The 25,613-nt window shown below is 43.9% G+C and overlaps 1 protein-coding gene across 2 annotated transcripts in view; it reads left to right on the forward strand.

Moving 5' to 3' along the window:
* GSG1 (germ cell associated 1) overlaps positions 1-25,613 on the forward strand; it is a 29,860-nt gene continuing 4,247 nt past the window's right edge. Inside the window, exons 1-6 of one of the 2 annotated variants that reach the window (XM_059726272.1) lie at positions 1-334; positions 7,960-8,063; positions 8,969-9,287; positions 17,146-17,193; positions 19,871-20,023; positions 20,429-20,540. In XM_059726272.1, the coding sequence (XP_059582255.1) occupies positions 8,969-9,287; positions 17,146-17,193; positions 19,871-20,023; positions 20,429-20,540 (632 nt within the window). In that variant the 5' untranslated portion in view covers positions 1-334; positions 7,960-8,063. The remainder of the gene's footprint in view (positions 335-7,959; positions 8,064-8,968; positions 9,288-17,145; positions 17,194-19,870; positions 20,024-20,428; positions 20,541-25,613) is intronic. The other variant, XM_059726273.1, reaches the window with a different exon arrangement.

The raw sequence follows: 25,613 nt of genomic DNA on the forward strand, positions 1-25,613 counted from the left end.
TTGTGATACTAAGTCTTAGAAGAGATCCTATAAGGGGTAAAACTAAAGCCAGCAACAATTTATTTTAAGAGGACTTACAAATATAAAAAAAAATGTCCTGCAGAACTGAAAATCCTACAGCGTCTGTGACATAATACATGGTGAATGAATTAGCAAGCTTAGGAGGAATTAGCTCATCAACAAAATGACAAATGTGGTGTATTTCAAGACATTTGGTCAGATTTCCCGGAGACTTCCGACCGATGAATGCTAATAAAAGAAAAAAAAAACCATAGCTGGTGCATTTTCACTTTTACCTTGTTTCCTTAACATTCCATCTACTACCCCAAAACAGGTAAGGAGACAGATCATATTAGATAAGGGAAGCATTTGTTTGTCTAGATGTTCATGTGGGCCTCATTATTGCCTTCTAGGAATGCCTTATTGGTGGGGGCAGGATTTGGATCTTATATAAACAGAGACACATGAATGTGTTTCTTTTTTTTTTTCCCTGTGTCTGATAAGATGGCCTAAACTTTAAAAAGCGACTTACTATGTATCCTATTTGAGACACATTAAAGGGGCCTGATTATAGGGCTGCAGGCTCAGTATTTGGTGAAAGTCAGAATCCTTGCAAGGTGTCTAAAATTAAAATCACTGATGAATTCTGGAAATGTAGGAACCAACATTTAATTTATCCTTGTTTTCTGTAATTTTGTGCATCTTTTAATTGATCAAAGCAATAAAGGTAAGTGGAAAAAAGTCTGCTTCCAGGAAAACTCTTTAAGATGTAAAAGACAAGATATTTTTGTTATGTTTGTAATTTGGTGCCTGAAATGATATGAACTATTAATGTTTTTAAACCAGGATTTGTTTAAATATATTTAGAATCCAAAAATATGCTGGACTGCAGAGTTAAGTATTAACATAGAGCACAAACAGCTAAGTAAAGGTTATATCTGAATGCCATTATTTAAGGTTCAGGGAGAGATCCGGCGTTTGCAGTCTGTCTCTTGTTGTAAGAAGTCTGGCTCTATCACTATGAATCCTAGAGAGAGACATTCTGTTGTATATGTGTCAAGGAAGGACAGGAGTATTTCTCTGGAACATATTCCTATAAAAACAAGCCAAGAAACTGTAGTAGGAGGTAAACATTTTAATGCATGAGGAACCTGGAGAATTGTGGATGAATATGAGTGTGTGCCTGTGCAAGTTTGTGAGTGAGCCTGGGTGTTTTTGCTGAAACAAATTGTAATTTCCTCCCAACCAGGTCAGCTGAAAAATTAATGTCAGAACATTGTATAATTCCTTCCTTACTCCGGAGAAGAGAGCTGCATGCAGGGCTCTATGTCAGGAGTTGTATACCTCTTGAAATCCACCAGCTGAGTTTCACTGTCTTAAGGCCCTCTCTTGTTCAGTGCTCAGCATCTTTGAATCCCACTGAAGTCCACTGGAGTTGAGGCCATCTTCCCTTTTATAGGATTGAACCCTGCATCATTATGGCCAAACTAAAAACTGCTTTGACTTTATGTTGTATATCTGTATGGTTACCATGTTCAAACTCATTATAACAGACTCTTGTTATAATAAACTTCCAACAACAGAAACCAGGTTTTTTTTCATGCTGCTGCTGCAATAAAATGACTAATAGGGCTGTGCGAAACAGCACCATTCCACTTTGACTTCTGTTTCAGTGTTTCGAAGGAAAAGTGTTTCATTTTGAATTTTGTTTAGTTTCAAAAGCAGTGTTCCATTTTGTTTTGTCAAAATTCTTTGGCTGTTTCGATGCTGTTTTGCCGTTTCGCCCATAGGTTATAATGGGGAATCATAAAATGTGTCAGGCAGGCAGATCGGGGGCTCGCTCGCACCCCTGAAAGAGCTGCAGGGGTTGTGCTGGAGTCTTCCTGGGGCTGCGGGCCCCCGATTTTCCTGCCAGATGACAGACTGGCGCTGGGCACAGCCTGCAACCAGCGCTGGGAAAATTGGTACTGCTGCTGGCCCCAGGAGGCAGCACCTGGCTGCCTGCTGTCATCCGGCAGGCAGATCGGTGGCCCGCACCCCTGGGAGGACTCCGGCGTAGGAGCTTCGTTCGGTTCCTCAGGCTCTAGTGTCACATATTTTAGGACTGAATGGAATCTAAATCAAATGTTACTGGTTGCTTTGAATCTGCGCTCTAATCCATAGATAACGTTGTGCAAAGTTGCATCAAAAATATTCCTTCTGAATGTTCCCCATGGTTCCCATCCCCCTTCCCAAGCCCCCCTCCCCCGCCCTGAGTACTTACCAGCTCAGAGTTGGCTGCAGCTCCCTGCTGCAGCCACCGGCAACTGTCCGAATCATCAAAGCTCTCCAAATCTTTTCTGAAGATTCAGAGAGCTTTGAATTGATTCAGCCCTTTAAATTGGTCCCCTGATCTGATTTGGATTCGGAGATTCGGCCACCGAATTGGCCATATCTCCTCTGAATTGAATCACCGCCCAAAGCTTCGCACAGCCCTACCTTCTGCACACTCTTACCACATAATTCAGTAAACTCATTCTGACTCTCCCGTGAGAGATAATGAACCTGTCCTTGCATTGTTTTGCCCTCTGTTTGCTTCTGTTTGACTTTGGCCCAATGTTCACGAGTGATGCTGTCAGAATGAGCTATTAACTCAAGAGTCCCACGACTGCATGGGTCACCTATCAGATTATTATCCCCTTGGAATGCTAACCCTCTTGAAGCAAGACATAAAGTAGCATCCAACAATCTTCTCAGTATTTCTTTCCATCTTGTTGCTTCTCTTAATATTTGTTTTTGAACAGCACTGCCTACTCCATGTTCAACTGACAGTGACTGCTGTAATTCCTTCCACTGGCAGTAGCAAGTTGTATGTTTGATGCTCTTTTCATGTTCAGGAAGTTCATGATACAGCTTTTGCCATTTTGTCACATTTGGTGAATACCCTTCACTTTTTGCCAGCATTCTGCATTGTTTCTGTCTCCTGTCAGAAAGTAACCGACATGGAAAACAATACAGCACCTGATTGGGTAGGACTCCAAACAAGCCAGTCTCTTGGTAGCTGTTCTCCATTGGAAGTCTTACACTTGAGAAGAAATTCAGGAAACTTATACCCATCAACTTCTTTTGGAATTGACTTTGCTAGCTTCCACATTTCTTCAAAAGTCAGGACACCAGATAGAACAATTTTTTGCCAGACAGAATCTGTTATCAGTTTAGGCCACAAGCCTGGGTCTTTGAAAAAGCATCAATCAGGTTGTGTAGTACTACTCTCTCCTGTGCTTTGTAAGCCTTCCTCTGAACGTAGTGGTGCTAAAGGTGATATTACCTGACTATCTTTTACAAACATTAGATTGGAGTCACATGATGCATTTGACAGCTTTTCTTCATCATCAGTTGCCACAGACACAGTCTTTGTATTAAAATCATTTCAATCTTGCTTTTGTTCATCTACTTCCCTAGTTAGTGTATTGCCTGAGCCAGACTGCAGAAAGGCCTTGTCTGTTTTGAAAAACTGGAGGATTGATTGGTGTCTTATAGCTTCTTTTAGTTCCCTTAGTTTTACCTCATGTTTCTGGCTGCCTGATTTGTATTTATAGCCAGACGTTGGGGGGTGTGAGAGAGAGAAAGAAATGCCCTTTCCTTCCAGGCACTAGCCCTATCCCCATTTCAGTTCTTTTCTGTGCAATGTTTAGACCACCAGGCCTAACTCATTGCTCCCTTTTGGGCCTGTAAATCCTACCAGCAACACTGTGGCTGCCACTGTCCCTGGGATCAATGTCCCTGGTTATATGGTGCTTTGTCTCTCCTCTTGCTAGCTCTGTGCACAAGGGACTCTGGGACTTGTAGTTCTTGAGAGAGCATGTCACATATGGAAGCTTAAACCCCTCTGTCTCTCAAATGACAAATCCTAGAATGAACTGCACAAGCACACTCTCTCTGTTCTACACAAGGGCCCTGGCTGGCCAGAAACTCACTTGTTCTGCTTCTGATTGGCTCCAGCAAATCTCACAGTGGAGACCCCATATAGCCCCCCATAACTTTCCATACAGATCCTCAAGCATGACCTACAATTTACCCCCCGCCTTTTTTTTTTTTTTTTTTTGCTTATTATAATAGGGTTGCAGCCTGGGCTGGCCAGCCCTGTATCTCTGGACCCTGGTCAAGTGTACCCTCTCTCCACGCCCCCAATGCTTGGGCCCTGTGCTGCTCCATGAAGGGATGTCTAGTAACAATAACATAACAATGAGTTAAAGGAATTTTACATAGAAAATATTTTCCTGATATTTGAAGATTAAAATCTGTTAGATAGTAAAATAATCTCTTGATGGAAACCCCACTGCTTAAAATAGTTAAAAGGGAACATGATGGAATACTAGAAGCTATATAGCAAAAAAGAACACTCCTGCACTGGCCAGAAGACAGAGATGATGATCTATTAGGGCTTTTCCAGTGTTAATTTTTCATAATTTTATAATTCCTCAAGACTTTAGATTTCACAAAGATAAGCACTTTTGAAAAATCTCAGCCTGGCAACCAGAAAGAATGTGTTCTTATTGATGAAGAACAAAAAAGGAAGATAAAACCAAAAAAAATGGAAAGATGAAGAATATAAACTGGGTGTAGCAAGAGAAGAGAAAGGAAGAGAAGAATGGGGAAAGATTGCCACCTGCTGGTAGGATAAATATCTGCCACCATCAGGCTCGGAAGCCTGGTATTTTCAATCATGCATGGACACCTGAAGTTTGGTATCTGTCTGTTGGCACCTAAATAATTTCAGCAATATACTTCAGCATCTGCACAAGTTTAAGAATGTGAGTAGTACCATTGATTTCCATGGGCTTCCTAACATGCTGAAAGTTAGGCAGCATGTAACCGAATTAGATTTTTAGAGGTTTTAGATACCGTTCATACTCCAAGTAGGTACTTTAGTTGCTGGTGTGTAGGTATCTGCATTTGGAAATGTTAACCTATAAAACGAATTGCCTCTCTTGTTTGAAAAGGCTTTTTATATAATATCACCTTTTGTCATACCTTTTTTTATTAAGACAAAGGCATTTGTAATGAACACAACCTTGTAACTAAAAGAACATAAGGACAGTCAATGTGGTGGCCACACGTTAAGTCGTACTACCAATTAACCTGGCTTAGAAATAATTATATGCAAAGAATATCTTATGCAGTAACTAAGATTAATATGACCTAAGGGTTATCAATCCTCCTGCTTTAGGACAAAAGGATTGTGGAGGAGGTTATAGTAGATTCATAGATTCATAGATGTTAGGGTCGGAAGGGACCTCAATAGATCATCGAGTCCGACCCCCTGCATAGGCAGGAAAGAGTGCTGGGTCTAGACGACCCCAGCTAGATGCATATCCAACCTCCTCTTGAAGACCCCCAGGGTAGGGGAGAGCACCACCTCCCTTGGGAGCCCGTTCCAGACCTTGGCCACTCTAACTGTGAAGAAGTTCTTCCTAATGTCCTAAATCTGCTCTCTGCTAGCTTGTGGCCATTATTTCTTGTAACCCCCGGGGGCGCCTTGGTGAATAAAACCTCACCAATTCCCTTCTGTGCCCCCGTGATGAACTTATAGGCAGCCACAAGGTCGCCTCTCAATCTTCTCTTGCGGAGGCTGAAAAGGTCCAGGTTCTCTAGTCTCTCCTCTTAGGGCTTGGTCCGCAAGCCCTTAACCATATGAGCGGCCCTTCTCTGGACCCTCTCCAGGTTATCCGCATCCCTCTTGAAGTGCACTGCCTAGAACTGCATGCAGTACTCCAACTGCGGTCTGACCAGCTCCCGATAGAGGGGAAGTATCACCTCCTGGGATCTATTCGTCATGCATCTGCTGATGCACGATAAAGTGCCATTAGCTTTTCTGATGGCTTCATCACACTGCCGACTCATGTTCATCTTGGAGTCCACTAGGACTCCAAGATCCCTTTCCACTTCCGTGCTACCCAGCTGGTCATTTCCTAGGCAGTAGGTGTGCTGGACATTTTTCCTCCAGAGGTAGAGTTAGGGTGGGATTTTTAGCAGTGGCTGTTAGTCTCTGGATGATATTTTGGAAATGGACTATGATTTTAAAACACTCATTGTTATTTTTATCCTAGGCTGTCCAGCACCTAGAGGTGAGACTTGTCAAAACTAGGATCTGGGACTTTATAGATCATTGCTTTGTTTGGTTATGCCAGGATACTGGGCCTCATACACAAATAGTCTGCTATGGTTCCTCTGAACGATATTAGGACACTCCATTTTGCACTTGACAAACCAAAGGACACCTTCTCTCTCCTGTTAGCCAGGTGTTCAGGGTGTGTTGTGTGCCTTATGGGTGCTTCTATCATACTTTAGGGACTGGCCATAGGTCATAGTGAGAACTCTGTGGAGCCATCTCGTGGCTATTTGTTATACTGCACCAGCTATTTATTTTGAAGTAAAATTTGAAGAGCACAGAAAAGTGCTGGTTCAATCTCCTTCAAAGTCCCAAATACTCAGTCCTCAGGGCAGATGCAACAGCGCAAGCTTTCTCCTTCCACTTCATGTGCCTCAGTTCTCCTCACCTCTGGGTTTATGTTGTTCTGAGCAGAGTTCAGCCTTCATACTCCATTCAATCCCTTGTCTTCCTGCTGAGACACAAAACTGGAGCCGTATATTGCCCATGCTGTTGGTAGTGTCTGGGATAAGATCACCAGGACCACTGGGCTTTAGTTTGGGAGGCAGTGATTGATTTTGTACATGGCTACCACACAGCCATCTGATGGGAAGGACTGGAGTCCCTTCTGCATCCTATTCAAACTTTTTTATTGAGTGAATGCAGGTCACCCTGTGCTTAATCCTGGTTTCGAATGCCAATCTCTTCCCATCTAATCTCTGAGAACAGATGTGCCCTGATTGCATTGTGGATTATAAAATGCCCATTTCCAAGAAAGCAGCTGCTGACTGAAAGGATAGCATTTAATAATCACTGGGTGTTGGCAGAGGTTACGGGCAGGATATGAAAAAGAAAGAGGTTTAGTAGCAATTTGGTTCTGGAAGATCTAGCTAGTATATGTTGGAGAGACCAAGGCAGAGAGGGTGTTCTGCATCTCTGCCACCCACAAGAGAAACGACTCTACATCAGGGACACATTAGCAAGGTAAATTCTACTCTTCTTCATTTCAAGAGGTTATCTTCAAAAGGTCTCTGATTAGTTATTGTCAGCAAGAGCTTGGCTTCAGCAGGAGGAAAGTTTTCTGATAGTGGTCTTCTGATGATGACATAGATCAATTTTCCTTCTTCCTTTCCCTCCAAAAGTCCTCATTCTCTTCTCTTTCTACCTTCTGATCTAACTCCTTTGTCATCTCCATTTTCTTTATCCCCTTGTTTTTCCAATCCTGAGGCATTTACAAAATGATAAAAATTCTAAGATGTTATCACTAGGGGTTTTTTTCCTCTTGTAAAATATTTAAATTATTCCCATTGACATTTTTGTGGGGGGGAAAAAACCTTTTAATTAAACAAAGAAAAAAACCCTTCTGTTTCAGAAAAAAAACATAATAAAACTTTGAGCAAAATCTGGTGAAAACTGAAAAGAAAGAAAAAAAGTTTTTGTATTTTGGGGCCTCAAAGAAATGGAATATTTTTGAGCCAAGCAGACACTTCGCACAACAATTTATATTTTGTCAAACCCCCAGTTTTCCACCAAAAAATTTCCACGAGTCCTAGCCAGAAGCCCTTAATAGTGTGCAGCTGTCTATTGTGAGCTTCATGGAACTGGTGAAGTTAAGCTTGCTTTCAGATTGTGAGACTGAGCTTGGTAGTGATGGCAACAACTTTTCCAGCATCATTGACCAGAATAATAGGAGATGGTTGTTCTGAAAATGAGGGGAAAAGGAACCTGAGGACAGGGAGGAAACAGAGCCAGGTACAGGGCAGCTCAAGAACTGAAGGGTTTCTTGTGTTTGAATGTATTTTTGATAGACACATTTCTGCCACCAACAGGGTTTTCTCAGGATGATGGAAGGCTCTTGAAATTCTGCTCACAGAAGGGAGGTTACTCCATCTCAGGCAATATCCTTTTCTGATGAGAATTACAGGCTTTTCTGGTAAGCAGAGTGAATATCATGGCTCTAACCTTACCACTTTGGGTTGTGTCCTTTTAACTTATCACAAGTGGAGCAGCATCCAGTCTAATGTTATTTATGATAATGCCCACACTGTGCCAGGTACATGCCAATCACTGGGGAAAAAGGAGGAGTAGTCCCTTCTTTGAGGAGCTCATAAAGATAGACAAGGCAGTAGAGGTCAGGGGGCAGGAGAACCTCAATGGGTCATTCATGGTAAGCAGTGCAACTGAAATAGGTTTCAAGGAGGTCATACATCTGGAGAGGTAGGAGCCACGTGTTTAAGCACAGGGAAGTTGTGCTGTACCAAGAAGATGCTGCATAGGAAAAAGCACAGGCCTGATTGCATAAGAAGTGGCTATACGGTCAGATAATACCTAAGTAGTTTGTCTTGCATAGTTGGGAGACCTCAAGAGAACATTCCAGGGTTCTGCAAGAAGTGCCAGGGGTGATCTCCCCTTAGAGTGAGAAATGGACCATGGCCCTGCCATGCGAAGGTGCTGTTGAAATAGCTCCTTTTCAGATGAGCTGAAACATGGAGCACTCTGATCACTCCCTATGAGCTCTAAAGGTCATATGTTGTTCAATTGAGCAAGGTCATTGCCACAGCAGTGTGTCCCAATGATATTTTGATTTGGACTATGTTAGCATCCTATGAGAGAGATGCAATGTATTTGCCAGTACTACTATATAGGCCAGTTTTAAATGGCTGAACTGCTTCCTTTGAGAAGCTTTTCCACAGTCTAAGGTGTCATGCTGTCAGCAAATGGTCTCTAATTACTGAGTGGGACAATGAGATGCCTCTTTCCACTGCCATACACCCATAACTTGATGGGAAGAGGCCCAGTGCCTGTCTGAAATGTGAATCCTTCATGTCTGTCTTGCAGATGGAACTCCTGAAGGTCCTGCCATGGCGCCGTGCTTTCCTAGCAGTAGCCCTGAACTTGCTGGCTCTCAGCCTCTCCACCACGGCCTTGCTTAGCAGCTACTGGTGTGTTGGGACCCAGAAAGTGCCCAAACCTTTGTGTGGAAAGGGCAAAGCTACCAAGTGCATTGGGGTCCATGTGTCTGCTGATGGAGGATCTAACAACTCTTCATCCCAGGATGTGGTGCACTATAGCTGGGAGACTGGGGATGACCGCTTTGCCTTCCAATACTTCCACACTGGCATGTGGCTTTCCTGTGAGGAGAACATGGAAGGGCCAGGTAGTGTCTCCTTGTTCTTATTTACTCAATGAGTTAAGTAACAATGAAGAATGCCAGACTGGCAGCACGAGGGAACAACATTTTCTTCATAACCTGGACCGGTAGGGTAGCCTTACCAATATGCTCTATCCCTCATTTAGAGGTTGGAAAGGGAGCAGTTGTTTCCAATACCCCATTCGATATGTGCCTGCTAACAAAAGGGCTGCTGAGTGCTACTTGCAGTGAGGTTGTCATCTGCCCTTGTAGGAACTGGAGTACCCCCACACTTCATTTCACATTCTCTTGGGAACAGATGCTGGGCCTCCTGACACAGGGGACAGCTTCATGCAGTGTTGCCAGCTCTTGCAGTTTTCATTGTAAGTACCAAATATTTGAGGCTTTTTTTAAAGCTCTGAGACCCTGAAGTTATGTGACTACAAGAGATTCTCAAGCTCTCATTTGAAAGAAATGTTGTAGAGAAAAGCTTAAGCAAATGAAAACTAGAAAGCAAATTAGCAGATAGATCATCTTCATTTTCTAAACAATCATATGATTTCTTGAGGGAGCAGGCTTGTGATTTTTGAAGACTTGGGGTAGCAATGTTCTTTATGCCACCTTTGTAGTAGCATTGTGCCCATACTGGGAGCCACTGTTTCCCCCCCTTGCACCCTTCCTCTACCCCTAGTGGCTAATGCACAGTCATAGAGTCATAGAGAAGTAGGGTTGGAAGGGACTTCCAGGGATTATGTAATCCAACCCACTGCGTGAGGCAGGATCATCCCTATCCAAACCATCCCATACAGCCATAATCTAAACTCTACATAAGACTACCCTCAACCCTGACGCAACATAGGGCTAATACCCTAACCTGTCACAGGTAAAGCAGGGGAACTGTAGCAGCTAATGTCCTGCTTCTATAAAATATTGTCAATATACACTCAAGAGATCCCGGGCAGAGGGCCATGCCCCCTGCTACAGAGGAAGGCAAAAACCCCCACGGTCCATAACAGCCTGACCATAGCGTAAAATCCCTTCCTGATCCCAAATATGGCAGTTGTTCTGATCTTGAGTGGAGGGGAAAGACCCTCTGGCCAGGAACCTCTTGTTTTGCTCCTAGTAGAAAAATTAGCACGCAACAGTTGAAGTCCCCATCCTTGGCTGTAGCCAACACCCAGTGCCTCTGGGGATGCTTAAAAACACATATAGCAGGTGCGGAGAAGCAAGGGGGGGGGGGGTGCGTGGAACGGAGCAACCAGCAAGGCGTAGAAACATGGGAAATACTCATGGTAGAAAACAGGCATAGCTATACCTAAATCATCCCCAACCAATGGCTATCCAACCTCTTCTTGAATACCTCCAGTGATGGATGGTCCACAGCTTCCCTAGGCAGTCTATTTTACTGACTCACTATTCTCACAGTGGGGAAGTTTTTCTGGATATCCAATCTAAACTAACTTTGCTGTAACTTCAAGCCATTGGTCCACTGCAGCAAGAGAGAGAAAAGGTGCCTTCCCTCTTATTTATGGCAGTCCTTCTAGTATATGAAGACTGAGATCATGTCCCCTCTTAAGTGCCTTTTCTGCAAGCTGAACATACCTAGTTCAGCTAGTAACCAGCAGCACACTTATAAAATGGGAAACTCCCTTCTTGAGAGCACGGAGGCAGAAAGGGATCTTGGAGTCATTATTGACTCCAAGATGAACATGGGCCAACAATGCGAGGTCACGGTCGGCAGGGCTAACCGGATCTTATCGTGCATCCACAGGTTCATCTCAAATAGGGCCAAGGAGGCGACACTGGTCAGGCCACAGCTGGAGTACTGTGTCCAGTTCTGGGCACCCCACTTCAAGAGGGATGTGGACAACATTGAGAGGGTCCAGAGGAGGGCCACCCTCATGATCTGGGGACAGCAGGGCAAGACCCTACAATGAGAGGCTACAGGACCTGAACCTGTTTAGCCTTCACAAGAGAAGGCTGAGGGGAGACCTGGTGACCATCTATAAACTCACTAGGGGGGGCCAGAAGGGTTTGGGGGAAACCTTGTTTCCCCTAGCGCCCCCCGGGATAACAAGGAATAACGGCCACAAGTCGTTGGAGAGTAGGTTTAGATTAGACATCCGTAAGAACTACTTCACAGTTAGGGCGGCTAGGATCTGGAACCAACTTCTGAGGGAAGTGGTGCTGGCTCCTACCCTGGGGGTCTTTAAGAAGAGGCTTGATGCCTACCTGGCTGGGGTCATTTGAGCCCAGTTTTCCTCCTGCCCAGGGAGGGGGTCGGACTTGAAGATCTACAAGGTCCCTTCCGACCCTACTTCTATGATTCTATAATTCTGCGATTCTATGATTGCTTGCCTCTGGAACCTCTCTAACTTCTCCAACTTCTTTTTAAAATAAGGAGCCCAGAACTGCACACAGTACTCCAGATGAGGCCTAACCAGTCCCAAGTAGAGATGCACTATCACCACCTGTGTCTTGAACCGAATATTTCTATTGATGCCTAAAACCTCATTCACCTTTTGTGCGGCTGCATCACACTGCAGACTCATATTGAGTCTGTGGTCTACCAAGACTCCCAAGTCCTTTTCCATAGATCTGCCATGCAGCTAGGTGTCACCCATTTTGTATTTGTGTTTTTGATTATTCTTCCCAATATGTAGTACCTTGCATTTGTCCACACTGAGCTTCATCCTGTTAGCTCTAGCCCAACTTTCCTATCTGTCGAGATCCTTCTGAATTATGCTCACATCCTCCAGCGTGTTCATAGTCCTTCACAATGTCACTGTAATTTATATAGCAAACTTATTTAGATTACCTATGAATTGTACTGCATCCCTGAACCCTTTCTTCCTCTCAACCCAATCTTCCCCAATCCTAATGCCGGGTTTTTTGATGAACTTGTTCTGGAGGAATTGTCCCCAGCCCATAGCCAAGATTTATATCTATGGGGACCAGAATACGATTCAAAAGCCAGTAGTAAACAGCTAAATTATAATTACTGTATTCACTCAAATCCAAAACAAGGTCTTTCTCCCCCAGTCAACATGAGAGTAAAACATGCCTCATCTTAGATTCAACTACTGGCACAGGCAAGGCAGCAGTTCAGCTCTGGTTTTGGCTCTGGGCTCGAGGCCATAACTAGAGCTGAGCCAACATCAGCCCCAGGCCAAGGTGACTTGTGCAGCAGGCCCACAGTTGGGCTCACATGTGGGGAGACTGTGCAGTGGAGGGACAAAGGGGGGGAGCATGGGGGGGACCACACAACCAGCCTCCCACTGCTGCCTGCCTCCTTCCCACCACTTACCTTCTGGTCCAGCTCTGGCCCCTCCAGTCCTGACATGGGTGGGCCCAGAGTTGCCACTGTTGCTTCTGCCTGGCTGGACTGGGGCTGGGGCCAAGGCCAGGGCCACTAACTTCCCTAGAGCTGGAGGTGGAACTGGTGCAGAGCCACCATAGAAGGTAAGTGGCGGAAGTTTGCATGTGGTGGGGGGCAAGTGGCAGAGGGGCAGGCACAGACAGACACAAGCACAGGGGGGCAAGGGACAAGGGGGCCAAGCAGCAACTCTGTAGGCATTAGCATTGCAGGGCAAGGGGTGGTGGGACAAGCCGGAAAGGCCAGGTCCAGGAAAACAAGAGGCAGAGGTCTAGGTCCTCACCCCCTGCCACTGCTTTCCCTACCGCAGCAGTGTTGGGGATGAATTTAAGACACCCCTCCAAAAATTAGGTTCTATGCATGGAAAATAATAGCGAACGTAGACATTTCCATGTATAGAATCTAATTAGTGGGGGGAGCATCTTAAATTTGGATTCATCTGGATTCAGGTAAATCCAGTAATGATATAGAAAAAAAGATTCTTTAGCCCATTCCTCTGCATGAAGTCAACTTTCCCCATCTATGCCCCAGTGCACGCATAACATAACTTCTTATGTAAAGGAGGCATTATATGCACTTTAATTCTGTATGTTTCTTACTTTATCCTTTGGGGTAGAAGTCTGAAAATAGAAAGATCTTGCCTAAAACCAGGATGACAATTTAAAAAAATATTCAGCCCTATTCGGTCCAATAAGAGGCCTGATTTGTTTTTGGCATTTTCAGGGATGATTAAGAATGGAATGTTTTTAATTTACAGATGGCTAAGGCTGTAATGCATATTTCCATGGTGATTGTGGGATGAACTGGGAATGGGACTGCATTGTTGGAATGTGAGGTTTTTCTTTGAAAGAATTAACAGGCCTCTGGACAGTACTGGAATAGCAGCCATGCCTGAAGGGACAGCAGGAGATGTGACTGGTTTGGATTTTAGTGAGGTATTTTGTACAGTGTTTCATGAAATCATACACTCAGAATTAATCCAAACTGGCTTGAATCTACCTGCTTTTATGGATCTTGAAAGCTAGTGGCAGGAGCAGAAACAAAAAATATAATCTGCAGCCATACATTAAGTTAGGGAAAGGTGTCTCATGGGGCCAATATAAGGATCAGCATTAGGCCAATATTATTTAATAACCTTATTAAAGTTCTGGATGAGGTAGTGGACAACATGTTAATGAAATTAGCAAATGGTACTGAATTGGGAGGGACCCTGAACACCACTGAGGACAGAAAAATAATACAAGGGATTTGGAAAGATTAGAATTGTGGCCAGGAAATAACCAGATTAAATTCATCTGAGAAACATACAGGCTAATACATCTGGAAAAAATAATCTGCCAGGCAGAGACTCGTTGGGAAGGAGAACTCTGGAAAGCAGTAATGTAAAGAGAGATATAGAGGTAATAATGGGCACAGACCGTAGTTTGTATGGTAATATGGCAGCAAAAGAAAAAAGGGAGGTAAAGCAATTTTGGATGGCATATGCCTAAACAGTATACATAAAAGTTGGAAGGGGTAAGTTCCTCTAATGAAACTCCCTACTCAGGGTGGGGGAAGACACCCCTTTTTCAGTAGAGAGGTTCAGAGTTTCATCTGGGGTGGGAGTGTATTGTTTTTAAGATAAAGTATGTCCAAAGGAAGCTAGTAAAGAAGCTGCTTTTTATCTGGGGTGGAGTTGGGTGTTGGCCCAATTGCATAAGCACGAACTGGTTCATTTCAGCACATGTTGCACTGGATCCTAAGAGTATGTCTATACTGCAGCAGCAGCATTCCCCATGCCCTCCTACCTGCTCCCACTTCCACATGCTAAACTTTTTCATATGCTGGTCATGCTGTTCTAGGGACAACTCTCTATGACTGCTTTCCAGGTCTGCATGTGTGGCATGGCTTCAGAATGGCCTCACTGGTATATTTCTGGGTTTAGGTGTAGGAGTGGGAGCAGGCGCAGGCAGGTGAGGTGTGTTTGTGCATGCCTCTGCTAGGGCATGTTGCCACCATGGTGTGGACAAACCCGCAGTAGGACAGCCCAAAAATCAACATTTTTTTTGTCTGAAGGAAATTTTCCTTTGTCTTTCCAAATGTTGGTTTAGAGTTGAAAACCAAACCATGTTCACACTTCCCATGATATGTAACTACCCTGGATCCTAAAGCTGCTTAGTGAAATTGATATATTTGTTAGTTGCACTGCTCAGAAGAGAAGATTATCGATTTCATTGGATGGCAGCAACGGCCTTCCATGGTCTCTGGCTCCAAGCCAGACTTTCCTACAAACCCTGAAAGCAACAGGTCCTTGGTCCTGGGGAGTCCTTCAGGATGACTTCTCATTGAACCCAAGTTGTTTTAAATGATACATTCTAGATTCACTAAACCAGCCTTATCTAGAAAAAGTTTCTGCCAGAAAATTTCCAACCCATTCTAATCCTTAGCAAAGGAACACATAAAAGATTATAGCCAGAGCTATAAGAATGATTGATATTTCTACTTCACAGGCCATACTGGGAGGAGAAGAGAGAAAAAGAAAAATGCTGTTTTAGGTTGAATAAAACATTTCCTTTGTTGAATTTATATTTTATTTGTAATTTTTTAATATTACAATTAGGTAACTGTCCTTCTGTACTGAAGCAAATACACCCCCTCCCCCCCCAAATTCTGCATTTTTGGTGAATTAAATATTCAAGCCAAAATAGCAGCCAGCTCTTATTATAATGTGCCTTCGTTCCTCAGGACAGTTGATTGTCTAAATCAGACATGCACCAGAGATTGCAGGTTGTACAATGTGTGTGATCCCACCCCACTACCACAACAGTCATAGTCAAGTAGGCTAGCAGTCTGCACCATAGAAACAGCAGGCCACTGGATTTTTACTGCTAACTAAAGTAGGAGTCTGGGCATATTGCTTAAAGAAACTTCCACTGTGGAGGGCAAGCAAGACATTGCACATGTTCAGAATATTTTGAAACCAACCCCTTTGCAGTGAACCTTTGCATACGTGGGGTTTGTAACAGAACAAAATAGATTTTTCCTAGGGTTTGGTTTCCTCATAAAAGTCCTGGCACCTTAACAAATCTCAAGAGTGAACTCCTGGGAGTTTTGCAGTTGACTTCAGTGAGGCTCCAAGTTTATCCTTTATGAGTGCAATATTTGAAATAACAATTGTATAGAAGTTCTAATGTCTACTAGCAGAGGTGAGTAAAAAGCTTATGGAAGTGAAAATATACACAGGCACAGTGAGCTGGGATAATGATCATGGCATGACGTTTGAATAAAATTTTTTGCATGTCATGCTGTTCACTGCTATGTGTATTTGGGTCTGGAGATTTACTGAGGAAACTACAAAAGACTGTTTTTGTGGTCTCTGAAGCAAAGTAAGCACATTTCTGGACAAAAGAAATCTTATTTATTTAGATAAGTATCAGCTATTTTAAAACAGTATTGAGAACTGCAGTTATTTAAAATGAAACCTTTAAAATGTGGAAACATGCAATTACAGGTATACAAATAACCTTGGCTCTGTGCCTGTTTTTCTGTCTATTATCACTTGAATGGTGATGCACTTCAGCTATTACAGCTTTGGACATCTTGTAAAATCCTGGACCCGTAATGAAAACATTACAGATAGGGCCCCCTGTTTCTTTTATGGAAAAAAATAATGTCCTAGCTAAGGGTAGTATGCGAGTTATTCTGCCCTAGGATGGAGTCAGTGGATTGGAAAATAGTTTATTCATGGCTGGAGTGAAGTCTGTGATTTCCATCAGAATGACTAATATAGAAAGTGTAATAGTATTTCCAGCCTGCAAAAGAGGGTGAATGGACTAAATTAGAGCTGACTAGCTCAGAGCACAGAGGTAGATGGACTGGATGTGCACGTTGATAAGCCTGATAGTTTGTAGGCTTCTTATCATAGTTAGAAATTGGACTGAGGCAAGAGACAAGGAAATAAATTGGTGTGTTTTGGAATTAATGATCAGACAAGTGGGGGTGATTTTCACTGAGTTTGTTGGCCATGAAATGAATCTAAGTTCATGAGAGTTTGTAATGGAAAATCACAGAGAAGTGTAAGTAAGATGAAAGCAGATTTATGGTCTCCTGGATAAAACTAGTGCAATTAGAAAATTAAAGCAGCCTATGTAACTTCTAATACAAAATTATTTCCTTTCAAATACTTGTTTTATGTCATCACAACTTTATAATGTTTTAAATGTATAGTATTTTTATGCTCAACTATATTGAATATTGTGGGGATTTTTAATGCATGAAGCTTCCTGCCTCTGCACTACAGACAGGCGTTATCCTTCTTCCTTACTTTTCTCTACCGGAGTGCCAAAAAGAGATCAAAGTAATTACTTCCTTGGCCAAAAAGATAGCAAAGCCTAGAAGACTTTAAGATAGGTGGAGTCATGCCCGGTAGAGGAAAACAAGAGTCCAACAAGGGGGATTTTTTTTCTCCTACCTCCTCAACCATCCTTTGAGAAATTGCATCATTTGAGACTGGTTTTGTTTGCATTTCAGATGAGAAATGCCGAAGTTTCATCGAGCTCTCACCCCCAGGGGAAAGAGGTAAGAATTAGCCTTTTCTTTAGCCTACTAGAATTTCCCAGTGCACCTCCTTGAGGGATGGGGAAATTTCAGCAGGTTGGGAGGGTAGTATAGAAAAAAATTAGGATTTTTAGATTCATGGGTGATATCCTGCCTGCACTGAAGTCAGAAGGGACAGGATTTCTCCCTAGGTAGTTATTCAAGCCTCTGGTATCTGCAACATCAATGCTAGAAATCTCAACTTTCCATATATATTTTCTGATGCTTTCTACTTTCCGCTGAAGTGGAAAGCAGGAAAAGATTGACTTCTTTCCCTGTTTCATCATACAACCTTTGATCATAACAAGCACATTAGTAACGAAAATGGTAAACAGTAACACAAGTGGGCTGAATGTTCTTGGACAAGTCACATACTGCAAAAGGGGCCACACATTTTGGTTATTTGGATTTTTGGGAGATTTAGTTAATCTGGATCTCAGTGGTGCAAAGTGCCCACTATGGCTGGAGGGAAGGGGAGCTGTGGATGATCAGAATCTCTGAAAATGTAATTATTTTAAATGTAATGACAGTACTTCCGTGGAGTTCACTGAGACAAGGATTTTGTCCTTGGTGTCGTATTGAGGAAAACCCCCTCCTCAACCTAGAATATCTCCTGTATAGTAGTTTACCCATTCATCTTGGAGAGAGGAGAGTCAGGTTCAAATCCTCTCAGATGCAAAAGAGAACAGACCTTGAGTCTTCCACATTTCAGGGAAGTGCTCTAACTTCTGTGCTATTGGATAAAAAAAATGGAGTGGCAGCATCATCATTTCCAGCCACATTTCTACACATCTGAGTCTGGTAGATGTGCTCCAAAGGATCTTCGTGTGCCTTGCCAATGATAGAGATGTTTCCCTGACAAGTTTGTCAGCCATTAGGCACTTAGAGAATTTTACAGTTAAAAACGTAGGTGCCTGTGAACTGTATGGAATCTCCAAAGTTAGGAAGGAGCTGGGAAGGTGTTTGGAAGATCTAAATAATGGACTTAAGCACCTAAAATGGCAGTCAGGTGTCAGGTGGGCACCTCAGTCCTTCTGTGGATCTGACTAGTAGCTAATTTTCTATCAGCAAACTTTCCTAGCTTCCTTAATGTCTCCTTTGGAGTATACCCAGAAAGTATCACAATTAGGTTTGACAGAACTGAACAGCTTGGTGCCTACACCAAGCTCATCCCTACACCCCATCAGGATTCAGAAAATAGGAATTCTCCCATCTTTCATTTGTGGGACCTGGTCTGATAGTTATGCTGTAATTCTACATAAAATGTGGCCAGAGGAGGAGCTGGCTGCATCCCCTTCTGCTCCAACTCCATTAAAACAATTATCCAATGATCAGAATACTCTGCTGAGACATGGGAGACATGGCTGAAATCATTTCTCTTCCTGTGGGGAACTCAAACCCAAGCTTTTATGTCCTAGAAGCATTCCCTACCCCATAGGGTATTCTGGGGTAGGACATCTCTCAACTGTGCCTGTTGAAGCTGCTCTACTTTTTACAAATCCTTGAACATTCAATTACAGTAGAAACTGCCACACCGATCCACCCCTTGCCCTAGATTACAGAATCAGATGCTCTCTCTTCTCTCATTGGTCCAGTGTGTATTTAGTTATACTATGCAAAGTGCAGCAACTTCACCAGGAGGAGATTATAGAGCCCCCAAACGTCCTATAACCTGATAGGGAACTTTCCAGGGATCTGGGTAAATGTGGGTTATAATCTCTAAATATCCTATAGTCTAGCTGAGTGCCCTAACCACTGCACTGTTGATACAGGTACTACACACTCCTCCAACCATGGCTTGAAAGGACTGACCCTTCCTCAGACTGGTGTTATGTATCTGACTCCAGAGAAGGGTTCATGTATGTGCATCCTCAGTAGAAATAGGACCACTTGCAGCAAATTGAGCCCACGTCCTGGAAATACATGTAGTTTAAGGCTCTCTGTTTTCAATTCACTGGTTTAGGCAGTTTCTTGCTCAATGTGCTGAGTTTTCTAGATCCTACCTCCCCGTGCATTATAGAAGGAGAGTCCTGCTGTACAACAGGCTTGCATGAGACCTACAGAAATCACTTAAGTCCTTAATGGGATGTGCTGGTGGGAAGTGTTACTTTCACTGTAGGCATGTCTACACATGTAGTTATGCATGCCTAAACTTAATGCACCTTTGCTTAAGGTGCATTAAGGCAATTTAGGCATGTGTCTACATGCAGATGCACTAAAGAGCATTAAAGCACATTACATTTAGGCTGACATTGCTAAATTGCATTAGTGCCCTGCTAAGGCGCATTAAGCGTCCACACGTGAGCTAATGCGATTTAACTATGCCAGCTTAAATTTGGTACTTGCTTTAAGCAGGTATCAAATTTAGGTGGGATTACATGTGCACACCCTTAATGCGCCTTAAAAATGGTGACTTTATGCTAATCCCACTTAAAAGGGCTATGTGTAGGCAAGCCCTGTATTCAGGTCACCTGCAAAAGATGCTTTAGTTTGCCCAGTATTTTCTGGAGTGCTCTGGGGAAAGCTAGCATGAGCCTGTTTACGGTGGGCATCACAACTGTGTAGTCAGGAGGTCAGAAGGAAGTACTCTCACTGTGGCAGGTTATGCCTCTAACGTGCTAACTCTGAAAGATTTGTTCTTTCCTCTTGTTCATGGCAGGAATCCTGTGGCTGTCACTAGGCTCAGAGATGTTCTACATCAGCTTGCTGCTCATTAGTTTCATTCTACTGGTGATGGAGATCCTGTACACAGGGAATCCTGTCTGTGGACTGAAGCTCAATGCCTTTGCTGCTGTCTTCTCTGTGCTGTCAGGTAAGTACCTCTCTACAGGCATGAAACTGTGAACGTGTTCCCAAAGGTAGCATAACACAGAGTATAAATCCCATCAGGAAAAAGTTCAAGAATTCCTCTGGGGAGAAAAGTGAAGCAACGGCCTCGTAGAATGTTTATAAGGGAGTAGGGGGACAATGGAGAGAACATGGTAGGTAGCAAGGGAGAACAAGAAATGAGCAGAGTTGGGGGAAAATAACAGAGAACCAGAGGGAAAAGAAAGTGACCCAAATAAACAGAGCAGGGCCCAGGGGATGCTAGTTCTGTAGTTGCTAAATTTGCAGAGCATGAGGATAAATGTGATTCTAAACCTTAGTCCCTAAACAGAGATGAGGTAAGGCCCTGGCCCCATCATGACAACTTTGTCTTCCTGTCCTCTTGCTTTAGGCCTGCTTGGGATGGTGGCGCACATGATGTTCACACAAGTCTTCCAAGCAACTGTCAATCTGGGGCCGGAGGACTGGAGACCACACTCATGGGACTATGGCTGGGCCTTCTAGTATGTGAGCTGTGAGGCTCTTTTCACCTCCCCTGACTGGAGGCTTTTGTCACACTCCACCCCACAAGAATTCACCTGTTTCCTATTAGCCTCCTTGCTCCTAAAGATAGTTCCAGCATGGTTTCCCTGGTGCCATTGTAACACCTTCACCTCATCCCGTGCCTGAAAAGATTAATATAATAGATCTTAGGCATGCAGAAAACCTAGTGGGTTACAACTCATCCGCTGCAGGATTGTTCCCTGAAGCATATGTTTTCCAGTGTTTTGCCTAACCCAGTTTTAAATGAGTCAAGTAATGCAACTTTCACCATTTTCTGGGGGGAAATTATTCCACAAATCACCAGTCTTTGTTGTTACTCAGTGTTTCCTCATGTTCAACCATGAGGGTCCTTTTAGCAAAAGAAACGATAAACCCTGTGGCTGTGCAGAGAGAATTTAATGAGGCAAAATTTAATTATGCAAACTGAAGTTTGGCCAGCACTGGCTAAGATCCAGTGACCATGGCTTCTTTAATTAATGTGGATGATCAAAACCTCTCTTAGCAATATCCTGGAGCTTTGGTTTAATACTGAATTAGAGGGAGGAAAGCCACTATATCCTGATGTCCCCATTATTTTCCATGCAAATATTGAACAGGCTCAACATCTCAGAGCTTGTGGGAGGACAAGACTCCCATGCTCCTAGAATGGTAGGCTGTGTTATTGCCTGCTCTTTACCTCCAAGCCCCTTCTTAGAATCAGTGGACGCATCTACACATAATGCTACATCAGTGTAGCGACACGCTATGACAACATAGTTCATCACTACGACGCAGCGTCGGCAAGCACAAACTGTGACACCAACGCTGTGTTGCCATACTGATGAGCTACCTCACTATAGTGCATCACTATGACGACGTAGCTGCTAAAAATAACCGTGTGCCACCAGGACAGTGCAGTAATGGCTGTTACTGTGCCGTCCTTTAGTACTTCCTAAAGCAAGTACTAAATGATGGCACAGTAACAACTGCACCATGGGAGGCATGTGTAGACATGCCCAGTTTGTCCCATCTGCTCCATTTCATCATTGGTTTACTATTAATGTTGACACCCCTCTGCCTTTTAATATTAATGCATGAAGTGCTAGGAACCAAATAGCTATCATGTCACACAATAGTTTCAAAACACTGACTTGAACAGCTGTGTCAGTGAAATAGTGCAAAACAGTGCCTGATGGTTTATAGAAATTAATCATCAGAATTCCTCCTCTTCTGGGTTTTTACACTGTCTCCTTCCATGTGAGATTGCTGTTGCTTGCGTCGTTCAGTATTACATGTGCTCATGAATGGTGCATGTCCCTGGAAGCTGGTGGGGCACGGCGAGCTCCTGTAGGCAGCAGTGGTGCAGTCGGTGGCGGGAGCATGGCAACGGCAAGCGGGGAGCTCCCACAGGTAGCCACGGTGCTATTGGCAGCAGGGAAGGGTGGCGAGTGCTGACCAGTGGTTAGTGACAACCCAGAGACGCAGCCAGCAGTGGCAGTGGTGTCCAGTGGTGCCTGCAGATGCTACCAGTGGTGTTGGCGGCGGGGGAGATAAACAACTACTGCCCACAGGCGCCACAGGCAGTGTTGGCAGCACCTTTTCACACAGGGTGCACCACCACATTCAGGGGGTGCAAGTGCACCCACATGCACCACCTACACGTTGCCAGTGCATGTGCTCAACTGTTACAAATCTGCAGCTCACAGCAACGTGTATGCTGAATGCAGTAAATCTTCTCCACATACTATAGGTAGCCCCATAACTGCTCTATATTTCTGTCTGTGGTTAACAGGAATTGAGAGAATTTGTTCTGGTGTGCTGTGAGATATTGAGCACAGTGCCTGTTGTTCATTATTACCCCATACACGGGTATAGTGCTTTTCTTACAGAAAAAGAGGTACCACCTACTTAAGAGGGAAACATTAGAGAATGTCGAAGTCATGATAGTGTTGTTTTGTGGCTCCTGAGTGAGTTTCTAAGAGGCTGGCAGCACTAGGAATGGAGGAGATACTTTGGGGAATACAAAAGTCTCCATACTCAAATAGATCATATTAAATCTGAGATCCGTTGAATGGCAGTGGCTAAAACTTAAAGCTTCAGAGAAACATACAGAACCCATAAAAACACTGATTAGTTGTGATGCATTAGATGAAAAGTGGGAAGGTTCTTTCTTGACCTAGGCAGTGATCAGTTACTAGCCTAAAATATGAGATTGGATTATCAAAATTACAGTGTGTGACCATAAAATTATCCAACTCATTAAAGCTAGGTGCAAGATCTGGCTTTGTAATGCTTGGAGGGGACTGATTCAACTGACCAATTACTGTATGAAGTATTTTTTTTGCACTACTTTTAAATTTACTTGCCATTATCTTCAAGTGACCCCCCAGACCAATCCCAGCTCATGCTATGAGACACCATTAAACAAAAAAGGAGGGCTTGATTAGCTTTCATTTTGTTCTTCATAATCTCCTCTATAATCAAATCCCTTCTGCCATGCTAAATAATCTTAGTTATAAATGCGGTCTTTGCCATACCTCTGCTAACATGCTTACCCTGATGTAGACCTTCTTAACTAGCAGAGGTATACAAGAGGGGTGTGTGGAACTGGCCCTATTCAATTCGGATTCGGATTCATCCTGAATCAGGGACAGTGATTTGATTCGTTGATTCAGATCACTGTCCCTGATTCGATTTGGCCAAATCCAAATCTGAAGATTTGATGCTGATTCAGCAAATCAGCAATTTGGCCACAGACACAGCTTTAAATGTTTTTTCTACATATCTCGATGTACCAGGCGCAGCTTGTGAACACTGCGATGGTGGGGTGGCTGGAGTGTCCCACAGGAGTGTGGGGGAGCCCACGGAAGTGGACTGGAAGTTTTGTCCTGTGGACCAGAAGTATTTCTGGTCCACTTTTGGGTCTGCTGGGGAGGCCCCCCGCACCCCCCTGGCTTGGCGATCAGCCATGGTAGGACCCCAGGTGCCCTTCCAGACCCAGAAGGCACCAGTTGCTGAGCCGGGGGGCGGTGCAGGAGGGCTCCCCAGCGTGCTTCGCGGTGGACCCGGAAGTGGACTAGACGTGCTTCTTGTGTGCTTCCAGGTCTTCCGCTGAGTGCGCTGGGGAGACCCCTCTGCTCCTGTGGGACACTCCATGTGCCCCAGCATCGCAGCATTCATGAGCCGCCTGCTACCTAGAGGTACGTAGGAAAAACATTTAAAGCTGTGTCTATGTCCAAATCGCTGAACCTTTCCCAATCTCTCCAAATCGATTCGGAGGGTTCCTATTCGATTCGGAGAGATTAAAGGGTCTCCTGATTCAATTCGATTTGGAGATTCAGCTGCTGAATCTGGCCAAATCTCCTCTGAATCAAATCAGGGACCGAAGCTTTGCACATCCCTAGCATGCAAGGCATTGGTAAGACTCTGTTTAGACTATTGTGTGCAGTTCTGATCAGCAGTGTTAAAAACAGATTAACTTAACATGGAATGAATTCAAGGAAGGGGCATTTAAAATGTTTGAGAGAGTGGAGACTATGTCTCATGAAAGGAGATTAAAGGAGTCTGGGTTTATTTAGTTGAGCAAAACAGAGACTGAGAAAGGGAATAAGGTCATTCTACAAGCACATTGACAGGGTGAATGCTAGCGAAGGACAAGCATGTTTGTGGCTGAAAAACTGCACCAGTTCAAGATTAAATTGGTACAAACTGGCTACGTATAGACTGGAAATTAGAAATAATGTATGGCTATCAGAAGAGTGACATTTTGGATTTTTTTCCTTCCAAACAAAGTTATTGGGACAATGAACCTTAGTTGCCTTAAGACTGAACAGGACAAATTTGAGGAAGCAATGGTATGATAGGACAGGGAGTCCTGGTTTAATAGTGAGTGAATGTGATATACAGTCATATACTATTTGTAAAGGAAGCTCTCCCAAACTGTGGAAGGTGTCTGGGAGTCGCATTGTCTTAGGGCTTTTGCTTATTGCCAGTTGGGCTAGGAAGGAATTGGTTTCCCTTCATGAATGCTACTGGCTTCTAGGGAGGAGGAGTGTTCATCTTCCTCTGAAGCACTGAAATGTTGGTTGACCACAGCTAAGGCTGGGGGAAGAGGGAGTGGTTGAGATCCACTGATGTTCCTATTGGTATTTAGAAAACCCAGTTGCCTGGCTTGAGGGTCTTGTTCTTCTGCTTAGTGTTATACTGACTGCCCAATTTGGGGTTAAGAAGGAATTTTTCCCTTAGATCAGGGGTTGTCAACCAGGGGTATGCATACCCCTGGGGGTACTTGGGAAGGCCCCAGGGGGTACGCGTCAGTGGCACAGAGAAGTGAGGACGCTTCCGGTTTTGCCGACAGTGCTTCCGGTTTCGCCACTGTGTGCAGGGGCCCCTCCCCCCCACTTGTCGATCAGCCATTGGGGGACCCTCCCCTCCTCCATTTGTCGACCAGCTGGCTGGGGGACTCCCTGCTCCTCAAGCAGTCACCGGGGGTACACCAACCAAAAACAGTTGAAAACCCCTGCCTTGTATCATATTAGCATAGACTGTGGGGTTTTGTGCCTCCTTCTGTAGCACAGAGTGTAGTCATTTTCCCTGGATCTCTTGAGCGTGTGCTGACAAACTACTTCCCTGTAATTGTAGTGGCCACACAGTGGCAATGCTGCCTTCTCTCATTTTTACCTGTGGTGTATTTTGGGTTGTGATTTATGCCTGTATTTGAGGGAATGAAGTAGAAATGTTGGGAACTCCTTGAGTTAATGGTTTGAAAATGCAGGGACAGGAGACCCTTTCCACTCTTACATTAAAATGAATTGAACCAAACTAAATACAAATGAGGATGCCACATCCATTAGGGTGTTCTCCAAACTACTGTTTGCATCAGGATAGAGTTGGCATGAAGCTCTAGGGAGCTCTGGCCTCGCAAGGAAGACCAAAGACAGGGGGAGTTAAACTTGTGTTATGAGCTTTTCACTTTGACATTTTACCAGTTTCAAACTATTCCTGGTCTGGGGGAACTGGAAGCAATGACAGGATAAAGCTTAATGCCTAAAATG

This window comes from Alligator mississippiensis, chromosome 4 (assembly GCF_030867095.1).
Source record: "Alligator mississippiensis isolate rAllMis1 chromosome 4, rAllMis1, whole genome shotgun sequence".
NCBI lineage: Eukaryota > Metazoa > Chordata > Crocodylia > Alligatoridae > Alligator > Alligator mississippiensis.